Genomic DNA, 20,817 nt, shown 5'->3' with positions numbered 1-20,817 from the left:
TTCCCGGTGAGGTTATTTGTCCAAAGTTACCACCGGTTCCGGCAACCCGGAACGTCCGTCAAGCATGTTTTTTAAGGCTTTTGTCATTCAATCGACATTTGAGCCAATGTTATGAAACGTTGTTTGTAGTACATAGGTACACTGACTACCTTGGGTCAGTTCAGGGCATCTGTGGCCACTCCGGAACCGATTCCATGGTACCACGCAAATGGTTCCGATGATTGTGATATTCAAAAGTCGACATGTTGCTTATCAAATTTAGTGAAATGAAACTCATTAATCAGCTATTATCATGCCGGTGTCCTTTGACCCGATCGGACCACTCCGGAACCGGTTACCGGAGACCGGAGGAAGTGTAGTGAGTATAGGAAAAGTCCTTTCGTGTGACATATCAAATATCATGAAATCGAAAATTATAACCAATGAAGGCCCGGAAAATTGATTTAAAATTTCCAGCTTCCCGGGACATTGGTATCCCCGAGAAATTGGACGCTCTTATTAGAAAATATCAATTTTTCTGCAATTTTCCCTAAAACATATCTGAAAATTAAAAAAAAGAGCCAGATTAAAAAATACAAAAATTTAAATTAGAATAGTCCGATTTCGTAAAAAAAATGCTCAGTGGCCATCCGATTGTGTTATCTGGACACACCCTGCAAGTGCGACAACTTGTCAATGAGAATTTCTTCAGAGGCCGTTTTATCACTCTTGTATGTTCTTCTACTCTATACATTTTTTTTTATCACAAATCAAATTCAAACAAATTTCGGAACAATGCACAAGCTTAACAAAACGTGTTTTTTGTTTGATTTAATTTCTCTTGGTGTAACTATGAGTGTAAATGTGTAATATAGAAATAATTTCATTTGCGCAACAATTGATTAAAATAAAGCGAATTGCTTAAATTGATTCCACTCCGATTTTTCTTAAACATGAGGACTGGATCGGTACAACCGGCGTATGTTTATTAATTTTGGTGCAAAAATTCGTAAAATTAAATGAAATAAAGCGCATTTTAGAGTAATAATATTTTTCTTTGAAAATGATTGACGGCTTCACCTTAACATCAAATTCAAGTTCTGTGACCCAATTTATGTAATTTGCTGATCTTGAAAAATTGAAGGGAAAAAATATCTCATCAATAATATCAGCTTATATGTTTTCGCACCAACCAGAATTATATAATTTTCGCCTAGATATAAAATTAAAATTCAATGAAACTTTGTAGACATGTTATCCTAGGCCTATATAAGCCATTTTTGTGCATATGGAGCAAATAGTACTCGAGAATAACATTTGAGAAGGGCGTAAGTTATTTAAATATTTTAGTATTTTGCAATTTAAAAATTACTGTATCTCGAAGCCGTTGCATCGTATCAAAAAGTGGTCAAAAACAAACTTGTAGGAAATTGGACAGACTTTTTGAAAAAAATACACTGAAACATCTACATCTATGAGATATTTTGATTTTTGAGTCTAAAACTTAAAATTTAAAGGTGATGTCACGATTTTTTTTCGTTCAAAATTTTTGAGGAGATAGCCTAAGATGTTATCAAAAGACTGACGAAAAATGCAGGATGGTATGTCTCTCCTTAAAAAATACAAAAATCATTTACTAAAACTGTTTTTTTTGAAAAGCGGTCTAAACGTCAAAATTTTTGAAAACCGGTAGTGGGAATCGATTCTCCAGACAATTTTACATAAAAGTCTCGATATTGACCATTGTCCTAAGTCCAATCCTTGGGAAGATACAGCGGTTTTCAAAATAAAAATGTTGAAAAGACGGGATTTTTGTGGTTTTTGGCAATTTCTATATGACAGACTTGGTTTTTCAGTCTCGCAATTTTTTTTACCGGAAAGCTCGTCCAATTTCCCATAAGTTTGCCTTTGACAGCTTTTTGATTTATATCGTTTTTATATTGACGTAATCAAATTTACAATCCTGGTTTCTACCACACTGAAAAAAATATTCTATTTTCAGTTATAAGCAATGTAATTAAGCTTACATCTGTAAGCCCTTACATCCAATTGAAATGCTGTCAAAGGCAAACTTATGGGAAATTGGACGAGCTTTCCGGTAAACATATTTACGAGACTGAAAACCCAAGTCTTATAGAAATTGCCGAAAGCCACCAAAAATGACGTTTTTTCAACATTTTTATTTTTAAAACCGCTGTATCTTCCCAAGGATTGGACATAGGAAAATGGTCAATATCGAGACATTTATGTAAAATTGTCTGGAGAATCGATTCTCACTACCGGTTTTCAAAAATGTTGACGTTTAGACCACTTAAGAAAAACAGTTTTAGTAAATGATTTTTGTATTTTTTAGGAGAGACAAACCATCCTGCATTTTTCGTCAGTCTTTTGGTAACATCTTAGGCTATTTCCTCAAAAATTTTGAACGAAAAAAAATCGTGACATCACCTTTAAATTTAACTTTTAGACTTAAAAATCAAAAAATCTCATAGATGTGCCGTGTATTTTATTTTTTTCAGTGTTTTTTTTTCAGAAAGCCCGTCCAATTTCCTACAAGTTTGTCTTTGACCACTTTTTGGTACGACGCAACGGCTTCGAGATACAGTAATTTTTAAATTACAGAATACAAAAAATATTTAAATACCTTACGCCCTTCTCAAATATTATTCTCGAGTACTATTTGCTCCATATGCACAAAAATGGCTTATATAGGCCTAGGATAACATGTCTACAAAGTTTCATTGAAATCGGAGAGGGTCGGGTACAAAAGTATCAGAAAAAATCCTGATTTGAGCTGGAATTGCTCATTTACAAAAATTGTTTCTTTTTGGTTCAAAACTTCGTGGCAATTCGATAGAGCGGTAGTGTAAAAAATTAAAATAGCATTCAAAGTTTAAATACATTGCTAAACCACCTCTGCCCACATTAGTAAAACAATCAAAGCTAAATAAAACAACAGAACCCTCATTCTCCCATTGTTTAGCCCTCCCTCTTTTTGATAGTGGCGGGTTTCGATTGCACCAAAACGTCCCAGGATAACCAAACCACCCAACCAGAGTAAAAAGGACAATCGGTTCAGTACGCTTTTTACCCCCTCGGAACAATTGTTTCCCACCGATTGTCATGTATACGTCAAATGGTTGGAAGGGTTGGGCGGCACACTAAGAGTGGGGGAGGGTACAATTATTGCAACAATGTTGCTCGCAACGCCCGCTGGAAAATGTACCTTACCACACTGTAAATTATGCACAACAAGGAATGATAACTTGTACTACAGAGCTCTGACGGCACAAAAAAAAGATTCAACCCATGGATGATGGAAAAGTTACCCCCAAGTAACATATGTTACACGACTGTACGGGTTACACATGCAGTAAAAATTACTAGATACTGATACAGAGTGTGGTGGAAAAATACATGAAAGAAGTCTGGCATGTTGGAGCACGTTGATACTTATACTTACAGCTCAAAGTTCAAAGAAACTTTGCAATCGTAATCAAAGCATATTACTGCGAAAAGGATAAATGTGGTAACACCTGTTTTGTGGTTACTGTAGTCACAGGAAAGAACTGTGAGAACGGTGCTTTATGAAGTCTTTATTATATTTTAGCTCAACCCAGGGTTGGTTGTAGAACCTCGTTTTTATTCTACTTTAATGTCTCACCAAGATGTATGGCCATTGTTAATCTTATCAGCCCCATCGCATAAAGTTATTTTAAGCTCACAATAATTGCATTCTTATCACTAAACCGCACGTTTTTCTCCTTCTTCTCTCCATTTTTTTTTTCAGATATCGCTCCAGATGAACCAGGTGTGCAGTTCGATACTGAACTCCACCTTCCAGAAGCTCCAGACACAGATGCTGAACCGCTTTCAAATCGTGAAAGCGAAAATGCCACGCAGGTAGGAGCACTTTGTTGTTGGTTCTCTTCTTCTACTTCCCTCCCCCTGCCACTCGAAACATAATGGCTGGAAAACATAAATCTGGCAACACACAACACTCACAATACCGGCGGAATGTGAAATATTCCGATTGTTGCGAGAAGCCTTTTGGGTAGCACCGTGAAAAATGTTCCATTCTACACTTTAAAATGGTTTCTTTTGGATTTAATAAAATTTTTAACTGTGTTATTCAAGTCGGCAGCCTTCGTTGTGGTGTGGCTGCTATTGAAGTATAAAGTGTGTGTGTGTGTGTGTGTGTGTGTGTGTGTGTGTGTGTGTGTGTGTGTGTGTGTGTGTGTGTGCAAAGTGTGTAAAAATCCTCTGTTAATGCATTTCTATTGTGCTATTTTGAACAACTGTAGTGAATGTGTTCGCAAACACCTGAGCAGGCAGTATCGATTGGATCGAGGTGATTGCTTTATTGTTTGCTTTCATGCCGAGAGAAAACATTTCTCTATAATGCTCGTATGTTTGCAGGCAGAATTTCAATATCAATAGTAATGACATTACTTTCCATGCTCCAAGAGCGGTTCAATACCATTAAGCTATCAATATTCAATCAATCGAAATGGATAGGAAATCAGTTATTGTGCGCCCCTACTGTCCGGAACCGTTTTCGGTAGAGTTCTCATAAAAATACAATCAATTTAGAAGATGAATTCGATCTCCTCACGCTCGCAATCCCAGCTTCCAGCTCTCAATCATTCCATATCGCAATATCCTCTGCTTGAAAGCCAGAAAACAATCGAAAAGCGCCCCCAAAAAAAAGAGAACAAAAAAATCTTTCAAGGATGATATCTCCACCATGACTGACTGTTGATCCGAACTTTGTTGAGAGCAATGTCCATCACCAGGGCCTCCCCAGACTGGGACTGGGGCATGCAGCAGAAAAAGGAAATTGGAAATTGTGAGGGAGGCCAGAGTCCGAAGAATTTCAGCAGTGTGTCCCAGGCTGGTGGTGTTTCAACCTTTCTTTGGAATATATGAGCACACTTACGCCGGAACACACACACACACCCACGGACAATAGCGTGAAAAGCGATTGAAGAAACTCTTTTCCGCTGTGATATAAGCTAGTTTAAAGGGAGATTGGTGTGTTATTTGAAAATTGCATAAAAAACTAGAGAAATATCTGTAATGTATTACAGTCCAGACTCGATTATCCGAAGGCCTCGAAAAAATTTCACTACGGATAATCGAAACTTCGGATAATCGAATCACGAAAAACATTTTTTTGTTGTCTAATTTTTGATTGTCGAGCTTAAGTATGGCCCCTAAACTACGTTAAAGTGATTTAGAATTTTTAAATCCAAGATGGTGGTCAAAATGGTGGTGACGAAATATTTAAAAAATGTATTTTATTATTTAATGGGCAATCAACTATTCAAATTTGACTGTAATGGGGTCGCAGAACTCGAATTTAATGTTTATAACAAGAAAATGAATAAAACATTTTGTTTTGTTCAAGATTCGATTATCTAAAGTCCCATACAAACCTTCGGTAGAATATTTTGAATTACTTGTATTATCGGTAGAATATTTTGAATTACTTGTATTATCGGTAGAATATTTTGAATTACTTGCATTTTATGTTACTTGAAGCAACACATTTCAATCTAAATTTAATTACCAAACTTTCAAGCATTATTATTTTTTAAAGCTTTCTAGCTTACTTTTTCAAACGTCCTTAAGGTGAAGCAGTTGATCATTTTCGAAGAAAATTGATCATCACTCTAAAATGCTTATATTGAATTCAATTATTGAATTTCTGCACCAAAATGAATCAGCATGTGCCGGATGTTGCCTTCTTGAAGCCACTGAATGATTTTTTTTCTTAATCAAATGTGTTTCAAAATTTATATAAATTTGTGGTACAATCATTGATGTCCTAGTTGGCAATCATTGATTAATGATGATTTCCATAACTTTTCAAGGAATGGGATAATCGTTACCAAAAGGAGTCAGCATTTGTAGGGCACTATTCTAAACAACTTTGTCAAAATCTTGATAGAGGCGCCAAATTTATATCTTTGAACGAAAAATCTTAGCAATGATGGAAGTCTTCACGTTAATGCACTTTAGAATTAGAATTTGTATTTTGAAAAAAAAAATCGCGTATCGACTTTTCTTTGCAGTTATTTTGCATCATAAGTTTTCCCATACAAGTCTCTATACAATTTTCAGCGCTGGTCAACATGGGAATGTACGAAAATCTGTTTCTTGAGAAGGGCCTTTTTTCTGATCGATTGGTGGATTGGTGTCTAGGCCAAATTTTCAGGGTTTGTTTAGGGCTTTTCTGAGAAACAGGTGCACGAAAAAAATCTCGACTGCTTTATTTGACTTTTTATCACTCAATTAAAATTCCCAAAATATCACTCAAATTTAAATTCCTAAAATATGTTTTTTTATTTGCGAATTTTTTGATAAGTTTTATGCATTTTAGGTGAACATTTTCGAACACTGATAAGTTTTTTTTGCAATTGAAAATATTTTATCAATTAACCCCTGCAAAACAAATTTTCTAATTGCTGAGAATACTCCCACATTTGTTTTTGACTTTGTTAGTCGGATTGCTGATTGCTGGGATACAGCTTCTTAAATTAAATATTTTAAAAAAAATATTTTCCCAGTGTCACTTAATTTGCCCTCGGATCTGTTGGTTCAATTTCCGATGCAAAAATTTATCTGTTGAGAAATTTTTTAATCTCTTCGATTAAAATAATTTCGGAATATTGGTCCCTATTTTTTGTCATTATTTTATTTAACTGTACAAAATAACTATTTTTGTAAACTTCTTTCAATATATTTTGCATTTTTTTTTTCTCTAGTCAAATAAAAGTGTTTTTATATATTTTAGAGAAGCTTCTTAATGAAGAAGTGAAATGTGATACGTTTTCAGAATCCTCTCTGCGGTAAACACAACGCAGTAGGGCTGGCCGCTATAATTTTTGTACAACTTGTTCGAGTGTTCTCGGATGTAATGCAACTAATAATATTGATATGAAAAGTGCTTGGGATGAAATATAACCCTAAGATTTAATTATGCCTTTTAAACCTTTGAAACTGAAAAAAAAAACATTTTGAACAAAAACATTGTATATTGGTTTCTGTTTATTTTTCTTTCTTACTATAAAAATGTTAAATAAAGTTAGCATTACATTTTTTTTTTAATTTAGCCAAAAAAAGTATTTTTTACTTACGTAATCTCGTTAGCTTTTAGTACGATTTTCCCTAATTAAGATTGAATGTTAGATAAGTTTTCATATGAAAACTGTTGTAAATTGATCCAAAATGTGTAAAAAAAATCTTTAACATAAATATAAATTAATTGTTTTTATTGTAAATTTAAATAAATATTCACTTAACAAAAATCATGGAAACAAATTAAATAGAATTTATAAAATATAAATAGATAAATATTCTTTTATATACTACTTTCAAAATAATTCTTGTTTCATTTTATATTTGCTGATCTATTGGCAATTTAAAATTTTGTGTTATTGAGATACCCACAGATTTTTTTTTATTTTTTTTCTTGTCTGTATCATCAATCTATTTCAAGAAAATTGCTTGAATAATTTTGTAACCGTTGTATTGAAATATCATAAATTACTTTAGTTTAAAGGTACATATTTTAATATTTTTCAAAAATTGCTCGGCCTTCAAAAATATTACACTTAGCCCAATTAATAAATCAAACAAATCTCCTTGTCTCTGAGCTAAAAAAAAATCAATCAAATCTGCTTGTCTCTGAGCTTAAAAAATTGAACTTGTTTTTATGAGAAACTGTGAAAAAGTTATTAAGTTTTTTTTCAAACTTTTGTAAAACAACAAAAGAGTATTTTCGAAAATTTAGATTAATTTTCAAACATTAATTCTTCGTTTACCAAAGTTTAAAGGAAATGCTCAAATAAGTATAGTTTACAAAACAAAAAAAAATTAAACATTTTGAAACAACACTTTTTATGCAACAACTGACTGCCTACCCCTACGATTTCCTACACGTGATAAGGTAAAATGGCTTCTGTGAACTTGAAGCTTGTATAAAGGACGTTTTCCTCCATCAATAGTTTGCCGAAGGTAGTCCCCGCGGGGAAAATGGACGTGAGGAATCAGTCCGAACGAGAGGTAGTTGGCCAGAGCTTTCAACACATGAACACACACACACACACTTACTCAGAGAAAAAGCTATTGAAACGATTTGTGATGATCCTCTTTGTTGATTTATTCAAAGTTAAAATTGTTTCGAAAACTCCCGCCCTCCTCGTCAGCTCTGGGGCTTCTGTCACGCTTTTCGCCATGGTCTTTGTGACGAACTGGTGGAAACTCGTTCCTTTGGGTTTGGGTTTTGAAAGTCAGCTCGGAGGAAATCCCTCCGCCCGTACGGACAAGGTGTAAAACGGATTTTCATGTTGTTTTTCCAAATTGGTTTACCATCACCTCGCCAGGATTTATATTGAATTTCCCCCCCTCCCCCCCTTTGCTCCGTTCGGTCAATGACGTGAGGAGTAGTCTGACAGACGAGGGCACGTGTGTGTGTGTGTGCCGGTGCTTCGGGCTTAGCTTCAGAGCTTTAGAGAGCCTTATGTAATCAAGTGAGTTTTTACTGGTGTTTTGTGCATGGGCTAAAGGAGGCGAAAAAAAGCTCCGCACAGGAAATTTCATCCCCGGACTCGCTTTGTAGCGTAATCACTTGTTCGGCAATTTCCCGGCGTTTTCTTGGGAGTGGGATAAAATTTAACACTTTGCCCAAATTGCTTCTTTGAAGGTCGTCAGCTTGCGTGGGAGTGTGCAGAGCAAGCACGTAAAATGTTCAATGTCTGAATTATTTTTAGCGAATTCCTTTGTATTTATGCTGCAAGTATTTTTAGCTCAAAACAGAAACAAGGAAGTACTTCAGGCAAAAATACAGTTTGATAAATGTTGTTTAGTTTAGATATTTTTTTCCAGACACATTTTTAAAATACAGACAAAAGAATTACAAAATATATAGTTATTCTACTGCCAAGTGTTCACAAAACATCTGCGAAATCATGAAAAAATCTCTGACAATTTTTTTCAGTTTTTTGTTTGATCTGCGATTTTTATAAATTTGTAAGGCCATTGCAATTTTAATTCCATTTTTTTGTTATTTAGTTTATATGCCAAAAATATCAGTGACATTTATCCAGAATGTAACAGCCAATTTACGTAGGAATTTGGATGTGTTTATCCCATAACAATCAAACCTTTTTTGTTGATGAAATTCCACCGAAATACCCTCACACTCGAGAAGGACGGTTCAACAAGGTTCTCAGAATGACGGACCGGGCACAGCTGTCAAACATGTCCTGACTTTGAAGTAAATTTCGTTCGTCTGTCCCGTCTATATCCGTACATCGCGCACAGACACACACATCGAGCTGGACCCGGCTTACCCAGGGGAAAAAAGGATCAATTGAACTGCGCTTCCTCGTCAATGGCACCTGAGTTCTGAGGGGGTTGGTTGATCCACGTTCGAAGATTCGAACTGGTGGAACGAAAAATAAACCTTCTTCTTCCTTCTATAAAGCCTTGGGAATTTTATTATTGCTTCCAATCAAATTATAATAAATTTCAAACTGATAAGAGATTTTCCCACCCACATCTTCTGCCTGGCTGCTGCTGCTGTGGCACATTCACATTTATGGTCGGTTCGTCTTCGTTTTGTTCTGCGGGGGTGGCAAGTGGCAGTTCTGGTCCTGGAGGAGGTCTCCTTCGGGAGAAAAAAGGCTCCAAGAATCGGCTTCTGCCGCCAGAATATTGTTATGATAAGGCTTCGTCGATGTCTCGTCCTCTGACCTCACCGTTTTCCCCCAGGTCCCCACAAGTCTCAGGATAAAGTTTCTGACAAAAACACCCCCGCCGTGGTAGGTTTTCCCCAGGTGCGAGAAAACGATAAATCAATTATTTTTTTTCCTCCTCTCAAAGCTCGCCACGAAGCTCTTATCCCCGGGAAGGATCTCTAGAGAATGCGAGAGTGCTATTTTAAGCTCGCTTTCGTGCTTTCCGAGGTGAATTTCTGGCGTGTCCCCTCTAGTTGTGTTGTTTATTGTGTTGTTGGCTTCGATGACGGCTTTACGAATAGTTTGTCCAAGGTGAGATAGGTTCAGTTGCATGTATGGCAATTAGATGTTCTAAAAAAAATCACAACTCCTGGTGGAAAACGACTTACCACTTTTAACAGAATATTTTCACATTTTTGTAAATTCAATGTTTATGCAACTGAGTGCACAACGAGTTGCGTCCAAGTCTGAGCGCAGTGCAGTGTATCCTTTTAAAAATAACGAAATTTCACCCCCATCGGGAATGTGAAATGGTTGCGAGAAGAGGATTCTTTCTGTTTCCTGGAAGAGCCCCAGATGTACACCGGTGAGATGCTGGATCTAGTGTGTCTTATGCATACAATAAAGTGCCACTTTCCGTGAGAAAAAAAAGCACTAATAGTTTCTGGTCATATTTCTTGTGGTTTTATTTAAGGGTTTTATGCGGCAATATGGATTATTGAACACAATTGATTTAATTTCTAGATAAGGCCGTTGTATTGTTAGTTTGAAAGTTGATGTTCCTCAACTTTTACCGAGGCCGAGGTGGAAAAATAAAGAAATATCCAAATCCCACTTGAAAGAGACAACAGTATTTGGAGTGCAAATTGTGTTTGCTTAAAATTCGTCTTTAAACATATTTTCGAGAATGTATAACTTGGTTGGTGGCAACACTTTTGTTCATATTTTACTGTGGCTCAAAAGATAACTTTTTTGGTTTTCCAAAGTATATCAAAGATCGACCATTTTTATTTTTTGTATTTTTTAAATTTGGCTCAAACTTTGTGGGGGCCTTCCCTTTGACAAGTCTCCATACAATTTTGGCTGCTGTCCATACAAAAATGGTACGTAAATATTCAAACATCCTTAGTTTTTGAGTCAATATTCTGATCAATTTGGTGTCTTCGGCAAAGTTGTAGGTATTCTTGAGAACTATTGAGAAAAAATAGGTACACGGAAAAAAATTGCAGATTTTTTAATTATTTTTTTTTTTTCACAAAAACTCAATTTCCCAAAATACGTTGTTTTTGATTTTCGAGATTTTTTGAAATGTTTTAGGGGACAAAAATCCGCAACTTTTGAGCTTTAGAGAAACATGGTCAAAAAATCTGCCGCCGAGTTATGAATTTTTGAAAAAATAGTGATTTTTTGAAAAAATCGAAATTTTACATCAAAAAAATTTACCTCATTTTTTTCTGTAAAATTGAATTTGCTATCATAAAGTACTTCATAGATTTTTTGATAAAAGGCTCTGTTTTCAAGATATATCCACCGTAAGTTTGATTTTAGCGAAATGTTTGCAGTTTTCTGATTTTTGAAAACAGTGACCAATGACCATATGTGACCATTTCCAAAAAAAAAAAATTAATAGTTCAGAAAATTTGCTAGAAAATTGTCTAAGAGTCATTGAAGATTGGACCTCTGGTTGCTGAGATACAGCGGCTCACCCAAACAGCCCACCATTTTCTAATGTCGATATCTCAGCAACTAATGGTCCGATTTTCAATATTAAAACATGACACATTCTTAAAATTTTCCGATCTTTTCGAAAAAAATATTTTTAAAATTTTCAAATCAAGACTAGCATTTTAAATGGGCGTAATACAGTCGACTCTCTGGCTGTCGATCTTCTCGATATCAATAATTCTCCATCTATCGATGAATTCTTCAGTCCCTTCAATCTGCATACTTCAATTATCTTCATTCCTCGATATTTTCCCTTGCTTGAAGGATCTCTTCCTCGACGGTCCCTTGGATTCTGTTTGCTTTAAAAATCTCTTCCGGTTGTCAATAATTTCACTTTCTCATGGCTTGCATAGACATTTTTCTTGGCGAAACGAAGCTTTGAAGGGTGTTTGACATTAGTTTGTTTTTGTTTGATGGACGTTGCCATGATTCTCTCCCATAGCTGGGCATCAAGAAAAAAATATTTTCAATCGAGTCTTCATTTTGCATCTTTCTGTAAACTGATGATTCTCTTCCTCGACGGTCCCTTGGATATTGACAACCAGAGAGTTGACTGTATTGACTGTTTGGCTTTTTGAAAATGTTAGTCTTGATTTAAAAAAATTCAAAATATTTTTTCAAAGAGATCTGAAAATTTCATGAATGTTTCATGTTTTTAATTGAAAATCGGACCATTAATTGCTGAGATATCAACATTTGAAAATGGTGGGTTGTTTGGGTGAGAGTTCGAAAAAAAAAATTCTTTAAGCCGCTGTATCTCAGCAACCAGAGGCCCAATTTTCAATGTCTCTTAGACAATTTCATAGTAAATTTTCTGAACTTTAAAAAAAAATATTTTTAGAAATGGTCACTCATGGTCACTATTTTTAAAAATAAAAAAAATTCAAATATTTTGCTAAAATCAAACTTTCGGTGTTATATCTTGAAAACAGAGCCTTTTATCAAAAAATCTGTTAAGTACTTTTTGATTGGAAATTAAATTTTACATTGAAAAAATTCGTCATTTTTTTTGCATGAAATTTCGATTTTTTCCAAAAATTTCTATTTTTTTCAAAAATTCATAACTTGGCGGCAGTTTTTTTGATCATGTTTCTGTATAGCTTAAAAGTTGCGGATTTTTGTCCCCTAGAACATACAAAAAATTTCGAAAATCAAAAAAATTACGTAATTTGGGAAATTGAGTTTTTGTGAGAAAAAAGTTGATTTAAGGATCTGCAATTTTTTTCCGTGTATCTATTTTTTTCTCAATAGTTCTCAAGAATACTTACAACTTTTTGCCGAAGATATCAAATTGATCAGAAAATTCACTCAAAAGTTACAGCTTTTCGGATATTTACGTACCAGTTTTGTAAGGACAGCAGCCAAAATTGTATGGAGACTATTATGGATGAACCAATGACACAAAATAGCTTCTTTGGTCATAGGGAAGGCCCCCACAAAGTTTGAGCCAAATTAAAAAATACAGATAAAATCCATTTCCGGGTTTGCTCATGTATTTTTTAATCATAAAAAACTAATATTAAGAAAAATTGTATTTGTGAAAAAAGAAACATTATCTAACGAAAGAATGAATCTATAACCTTTGTGTAACGTTAAAAAAATAAAAGGATTTTTAAATGGAAGTAGGGTAGAGTAGTCATCAATGAGACACGGGGAACAATGAAAAAATGGCTCTCACAAGTCGTAGTTTCAACCAATCAGGCTCATATTTGGGGGAAAGGTGTGTCTACGGGATACACGTCTACCATATTAGTGGCTTTGGTTATGGACGCTCCCTTGAAAAGTAATTCATAAATGTTTGATTCTGGGGTGTAAAAGTAAATTATGGACAAAAAATACTTTTTCGCTCGTAGGCTGAAATTTACACAGAACCTAATATTTCTTCAAATTTCTTTCGACGTTCCATAGAGATTGAGTTGGGCTACAATGTCCTTTCATTAGATTTGACCAAAATTTAGAATATACCCAGAATCCAGGGCTGTCTCATTGTTCCCCACTCATGTTAGCCCATGGGTAACAATGAGACACTTTGATTTTTCTTCATTAAACATTTCAAAATCCATGTAAATCTTTCAAAACATGAAGTAATGGTGATTTTTGGCATATTTATAGAGTTTTAACTTCATTTAACCAGACATACAAAGTTATTTGGTATAAATATATGGATTTTACAAAATTTAAATACTTTTTAGTATAACTTTTGTTAATTAAAGTTTCATGTTGGCAAAATTGCTCTAAAATGTTCAAGCCAAGTCACCTGTAATGGAACAATACAAAAACATGATGTTTTACTAGAAAAGTATTGATTTTCGTAGAGTGTCTCATTGTTCCCCAGCTGTCTCATTGTTCCTGCCAAGTGCGTCTACAATGAGACAGTTGAATAACTCTGGCTGTAGATGTCGGATCGATCTCATATTTTGGTCAATGTTTGAACACACTAAAAGAAATAAAATGCAACAAAAAGCTCATTAAAACATGCTGATGAAAAAATTAGAAAAATCGTTGAAAGTTGAAAACCAAAAGTGTCTCATTGATGACTACCCTACCCTACCCATTTAATTCTAAAGATTGCTGACATAGTTACACAAATCTACCCCAAAAACCCCATCACATTACTGCTGCTTCACATATCTGATATGCCACACTAATAAGCGGTCCAAATCTCACCATATCTTTTCTTCTCCCCCCCTCTCCACAGGGAATCCGCCCGGAGGAACCACCCGCTGGCCTGCGAATGTGATATCCTGGAGACGTGCTCGATGCGGCTGTCGCTGCTGCAGATGACGTTCGGCAAACATATCGAGAGGAAGCACTGTTGCTTTTTTCCCGGCGGGGTAAGTTGTAGGATGCCGCACTCTGGGGCGAGGGGAAAAAGCTTTTCGTCTAAACAGATTTTCCAACCAATCGTGTGCTGTGGGGTTCTTTCGTAGTTTGAATGTTGTGTAATGTCTTTAAATGAGGTAGTTGAAATTTTCGTTCCGTTATTTATTACCTTTCGGACGAGATTGCTCCTTAGCAAGAGGAGCATAAATCTGAATCGTGAGCTCATCATGAGTAAATATTTCCATCGAAGCAAAAGCTCTCGATGCACATTCCGTGACATTTGGTTCGAAAAATAATGTGCACCAATCGTTCGCTGGAAGACGCATCAGCGCGATTCCCGGAGTTGGTTGTCTTTTAGCCTGGCCAAAAAGACCCAAACGGATAGGAAATCTACCAATGCTTTGCTTTGCTCTCACTACAAATCAACCAACTTGGCGCAGAGACTGCACTCGAGAGTGCGAGAAACGCGAAACGTATACATCTGATTGACAAATAGATAAACTGTCAAAGCAGAAAATCTATACATCGCGCTGTCACGTACGTGACCTTTTCCACAAGTTCAACGCAACACCACCCCACACAATTTCCCGCCCGTGTTGCCTTGGACGTGTTGTTTGGAAGTTCGGAGAAGTGGTATTGGATTCCACCTTATGCTCCGAAAAGGAAAGCTAACCCTTGGTTTCGAAATTTATGTTGTTGCAATATTTATCATTTAATTTAATATGTCAACACTTAATTTAAATTTTTATTCGCTAATTCAGAAGCTCCTTTGTTATTGAGAGGAAAACGAAACTGAATTATTTATACGATAGCTAAAACAGTTAAAAAAAACTAACAGTAATCAACAAAGGTGTCAGGTAACAATCAACGAATCAAGGGTTACCCCTAAGCCGATTTCCCTGTCACGGTGCAATACTGCCAAAGCTTTCTGTCCCGATTCGGATGGATTGGAACAAATGGCTCCTGGAGGGACAATTCGGTGTACCCGAAAGCTGGTCCTCGTTCACAAACATCCCGTGTTCCATTTGCTTCTATTTTTTCTGGTCCCACTAGAAGCGACAAAAATCTGTTACATTGCACTTCTTCCATTCATCAATGAGGGCCATTATTCGCAAGCACCCATTGAAATATGTCTGACTGGGGCGATAAATCGTACCCGCTGGCAACACTGCTCCAACACTTGATTTTCCCTCTACTAGTTGGTTGTAAATTTATTTCTTCCCTCGACTTCCTTCTGGGTTGCTCACCCCCTCCCCTCTCTTCGATGGTGGGTGAATAAAATTGATTGCTCCTCGTCCTGCATCAATTTAGTTGTATTGATTTGGGTGAAATTTGAAAGTCAGATGTTTCCGGCGGAAATAATGATATGCCATGTTGCAAATTGTTCGCAGTTTGTTGTGAAAGTCGAAGTACAAAAGTACAAAAAAAATGCTTCGATAATTTTGCCAGCATTATCGGATTATCTTCGGGCGAGCGATAACCGCCGCTGTCTGCGAGCTGCTAAAAGCTCTTCTCAATCCATTTTCCGATTCAGCTGGCATAGCTTCCTTAACTACTCAATTTTGAATTTAGCCCCCAGTCAGCCGGCAAACTATTCTCGTCTTTCCCCCGTTGGACAGGCAGACAGACAGCTAGCTTGGCTGATCGGACCAAGAAGGGCGAAAGCTCAGCTCGAGCTGGTTTTGTTTAAACAATAAGATAAAGAAACCAGATTCAATCAGTGAGAAAGCTCCGGATCGACCCCCTCGAATGAGAAAACAATCATCGAGATTATTTCCTCTCTCGCCCAGTCACTCACTGCTCATCAGGGCTTCAAAAAGTGAAGTTGAGAAGCATCAGAGAAGATAAAAAAAACAAATAAAACAACACAAAATCACAACTAGCCACTGACAGGCAGCAACAACAACTGGAAAGGCATCGAACCGAGAAAACATACCAGCAAGAAAGCATATAATCTGATCTCACTCTGGTATCGGAGAGAGAGCCTCCAGCAGAAGCTGCTTAAATAACAATGAATGATTTTCCTCCCCCCGTAGTTCTAAGGCTTGACTGGATTTCCCAATCAGCGGATAGAAGCCTCACTTTTCGGGTGGTGCAGCAAGCTGATGAGGGAAAACAATCAACCAGTATTTTTCACTCAATCGAACTAACTAGGAACATTCCGAGGTCGGCGATTGGGAGCTGCCACCCGGTCTGGGCTTTTGGGCTACACACTGATCAGAGAATCGAAGAATAGCCACACGGATAAAAATCTTGTAAGCGAATTTTGTAACTCGATGTTGTCGAAAAATAGTCAATGTTTTCTTTCGATTTTGCTTAAAATGTTTCCAAAATCGGACAAAACGACGATTTTGGAAACATTTCAATGTTAACATAGAGGCAACATAATTCAAATTTTCATTGAATAACTAGCACAGTTTTAGAAAACATTTTATAATGTTTGTTTTCGTATTTTTAATCAAATAGGGCATTTTAAGACTTTCTGCAAATTTTGTATTTTGGGTCCACAGATTGGAAAAAAGTTATAACATTGAAGTATACAAATATTTTCAAAATTGCTTTGGTATCTAGAAATAGTAGTTTATGCATTTTTTCAGCACGAGTCGAACATTTATTTAACTAGGTTCAACGAGTTGGATAAATATGACGAGTCATGAAAAAGTCAAGTTTTGCCACGAGTTCCATTCAACGTTTTTTTGCAATTCCGAAAAACACCCTTTGAACCGAATTAAAAAATCGATTTTGATCAACTTTATGTCATCTTTTGAGCTAGATTAATTTCAATTTTAATTGGTTGTTCTGAAAAAGTAATCTAGTATTTGAAGTATTAAAAATGCTATAGATATTTTTTAATAAGGACTTAATTAAAAAGTAGATCGCGTTGATCTACTTTTTGATTGCGTCGCAAAATTAACAGAATTTATATTTTTGATTTTTGTTGAAAGAATTTTGTAGATCAAGACTTGCTTGAAAATTAAACACACCGGAATGAGACGTACGGCGATTCTTGAAGATTTGCCCGTTATTTTTCCATTTTTTTTTTCAAATTTCATGATTATGTTCAAACAATTTAACCCAATTGTTAACCCTATAAACCAAAAACAAAAATTCGAGTATTTTTATTTTTCCCTTGGGAGTCTTTTGAGCAACTTTTGTTCTTAGACCAACTTTACCTCTCTTGTTTTTCTTGATTCATTTTTTACTTATTTATGCATTAAATATAAGAAATGCTGGTAAAAAAAACAGCCAAGGTTGACCCCTGATAAAATTACATTTTGAAAAACCTTAACAAAATTTCATAAAACATTTCAATCTCGATTTTAAGTGTTCTTCTTTCCAATATTTTTTAAAGATCAAAAATTGGTTGAAAATTTGATTTTTGGCGAATTTTTAGATTTGAAGCCTGCCTAGAGGCAGTGCTGGGTTGTAGAGGGTTACATTACACTTTCAATGCAATTTTTCACACAAAAAGTTTTCATTGTACGATTTGGTTAAAATTTATATCTAGGGGTTGCAAACATTGTTCAAAGTTTACGTCGCGTAAATCGAGAGCAATTTTTTTTCCAAATACTTCAGAATTCTAATGAGAATAAAAGTCTAATAATCTGAAAATAATTTGAATCTTGTTTTTTCTGCGTTGGAGTCATATTTAGCGTGTTTAGGCTCGATTACAAATATTTTGATTTTTGTGAAGTTCCAATGTACAGTAATACAAAAAGGTTTTTTACTATATCATGTTATTTTTATTTTAGGTTTATATTTTTATTTTTAAACAAATTAAAAACTAATTTATTCTTGCAAAAAGTGTTATGTTAAAAAATTCATTGATTTCAAAGCAATTTTCAATCTGACTTCTCAGTATACCGAATAAACTTCAACATACTCAGATCCAGGATGGGGAGGCACCAAGGAGGCATACAATATTCAATTTGTGCAAAAGCTTCAACTGCATCCTGACGTTCAATCTCTCATATCCTCTTGTCATCAGTCGTCACTGGTTCTGTTACCAACTCCATCTCTAGATCAAGCAGTTGCTCCGGCTGCTCCTGCCAGGATAATAGAATAAAAATCCTTCCTTTTCATATTACCTCACCAGGAATCGCACCGGCATATTGTCCATTTTTTTTTTTTTGCTTTTCGTTCAGAATCCTCCTCTGAGAGCTCTCTGTCTGATAATGAAACGAATATTTTTTCTCGGTTCACCGCTGCTCAAGCCATTTCCACTGTGTTGCTCTCTGCCGTTCTGTGATGGTGTGTTTCTACATAATTCCGGTTTCATTACACTCTTGATTTATTATTAAGCTTAGAGCATTCGCCGGCCAGTCAGTCCAGACCGGACCAGAGCTTAGTGGATGGACTCCTTGGAAAAAAAGGATCAGCATAAACAGTGTTTTCTGTGCTGAAAAGTTCTTTATAAAAACAAAGCCTTTTAGTATTTTTGACAATTTTTACTATATTATTTTAAAGTCTTTTTGAATTCCAATTGTATGTTACTCCGCCTATGAGTAGAGTTAATTTACTTTTAAAAGTTCTAGAGTTGCACCTCCCCTCATCAGATCAGCACCAATTTTCTCCGGAATCGGTATGGAAATAAACCTAGCGGGGTCATTCTAAAGTGTGCTTTTTCGCTCATTGTTTCCCCCCGGGACAGGAAGTAAAGTGCTCCCTCCACAAAAGCTTATCTGTGGTAACACCTTCTTCCCTGCGGCGATGGCTCGTTCGTTTCGCAATGTTGCTTCTGCCAGTTGCATCGTTCATATATTTTGCGATGATTTATTTAATATTCTAATCGTTGCACCACGCGCCCGGTCTTTGTCTTTTCATTAGCAATTCTTTTTGAGCTACGGTTGGTTCGACTCGGTTATCTGTACTTTTTCCCAGAAGCTTTTTACTAACGCATTCTTTTTACTTTTTGCTTACTTTTTTCCATTCAATAGATCCTGGACGAGGTGTACTCGGTGATATACTACATCCGGAGCACACCGACGCTGGCCCGGCCGTTCAAGGTGACGGACGAGCTGTTCGATCTGTCCACGATGGCCATGGAGTACTTTCGGGAGCACATCGAGCCGAACCTACCTGATATAACATACTTCAATAAGGATTACAGTGAGTACACGTTGAATAATTTATTGCTGAATCCGCTGTAGAAAAAAAAACTCTGAATCGATGAACTACGCTCTTCTTGTTATGTTATGCGTTTTACTATTTGTATTTTTAACCTATCTTCCGATTATCTTGTTCATTTTTATTTTTCAAACTCTGCTAGGTTAAAACAACCACTACAGGTCAACATTTTTACTTTTTTATCTTTCTTTTTTTTCATTTCTTCTCCAATACAGTTTCGAACATTACAACAATAATTGTTGTCAATTATTGTCCTTGACAATAACTTAAAAGTTTGTTCTAATGTTACAAACTCTAGATTTGAGACTGAGAATGTCTTTACTTCAATCTAATCTGATCTAATCTAATCTAATCTAATCTAATCTGATCTAATCTAATCTAATCTAATCTAATCTAATCAGACACTAGCGCAGCCAATCTTTCGAAGGGATCCTGGAGAGTGCCTTAGGTTAGATGACGTCTAGAACTCTTCTTGTCATTTAACATTTGTAGTGCGCCATTGCATTTGAATGCATTGAAACATCACAAGCGTTAAAGCGGCCAGGCCTACTGCGTAAAGCCGTATCGCAGAGACATGATTCGTCTTGAAGTGAGTTGAGTTTGAGCACAGAGTGTTCGAACAACAACACAATTCTGAATCGACAGGGGAGGAACCACCAGCGTGGGGACACACCACCATACGCTCCGAGAATTGGTTGTATTCGTTGGGAGCACCATGCTAAGAAGGTGTTTGGTACTCCGGGACCCTCTGGGATGGGACATTGAATTTCCACGAATGCCCTGGACACTATTTACCGTGGTTATAGCGCCACAACTCGCTCTCTGTAACAGTATTCCTAATTCCAGTCCACGCTCATCAAGTCGTCATGGCCTAGTGGTTAGCATTTTTGATTACCAATCCAAAGGACGGGGGATCGAACCCCGCCTCGAGCGATTTTGATTTTTCGTTCATATTCATCATTTCAAATTTCTGTGTTCTTAACTTTCTCGTTGGGAGCAGATGGGAATAGAACCCAGAACCATTCGCTTTCAAAGCGAACACCGTAACCAGTCAGCCACGTCTGCTCCTATTTACTTCAATCTAGTCTAATCTAACACAAACGCAGCCAGTCTGATGAAAGCATGCTGGAAACCAGAATATGTATTGCGAAAATTAAACCGGCCAGCCCTACTGCGTTGTGTTTACCGCACGGGGGGTTCTGAGAACGGATCACATTTTACAGAGGAGGAAGAAGGCGTGGACATACCGTACTAAACGCTCTAGTTTACAGTTTTATATGTGTTCTGTACTGTCGCTCTAATGAAGTCCGTCCCAAGCCGAAAGAAACCCAAGTCAAATTTGTTCCGTCCATAAGGTTACGTGTTATGATTTTACGAAAAAGTCTTTTTTTTTTTGATGCAAAAAAGAAAAGAAATT

General features: G+C 36.2%; 1 protein-coding gene across 2 annotated transcripts in view; it reads left to right on the top strand.

Moving 5' to 3' along the window:
• Window positions 1-20,817, top strand: part of LOC6051367 — a 170,572-nt gene that overhangs the window by 142,861 nt on the left and 6,894 nt on the right. For both annotated transcript variants that reach the window (XM_038258500.1, XM_038258499.1), the window contains exons 4-6: window positions 3,770-3,882; window positions 14,149-14,284; window positions 19,211-19,382. In XM_038258500.1, coding sequence (XP_038114428.1) covers window positions 3,770-3,882; window positions 14,149-14,284; window positions 19,211-19,382 — 421 coding nt within the window. The remainder of the gene's footprint in view (window positions 1-3,769; window positions 3,883-14,148; window positions 14,285-19,210; window positions 19,383-20,817) is intronic.

Source organism: Culex quinquefasciatus, chromosome 2 (assembly GCF_015732765.1).
Source record: "Culex quinquefasciatus strain JHB chromosome 2, VPISU_Cqui_1.0_pri_paternal, whole genome shotgun sequence".
In the NCBI taxonomy this organism is placed as follows: Eukaryota; Metazoa; Arthropoda; class Insecta; order Diptera; family Culicidae; genus Culex; species Culex quinquefasciatus.
Note: the sequence above shows the minus strand (reverse complement) of the source record. Positions and strands in the feature narration are given on the sequence as shown.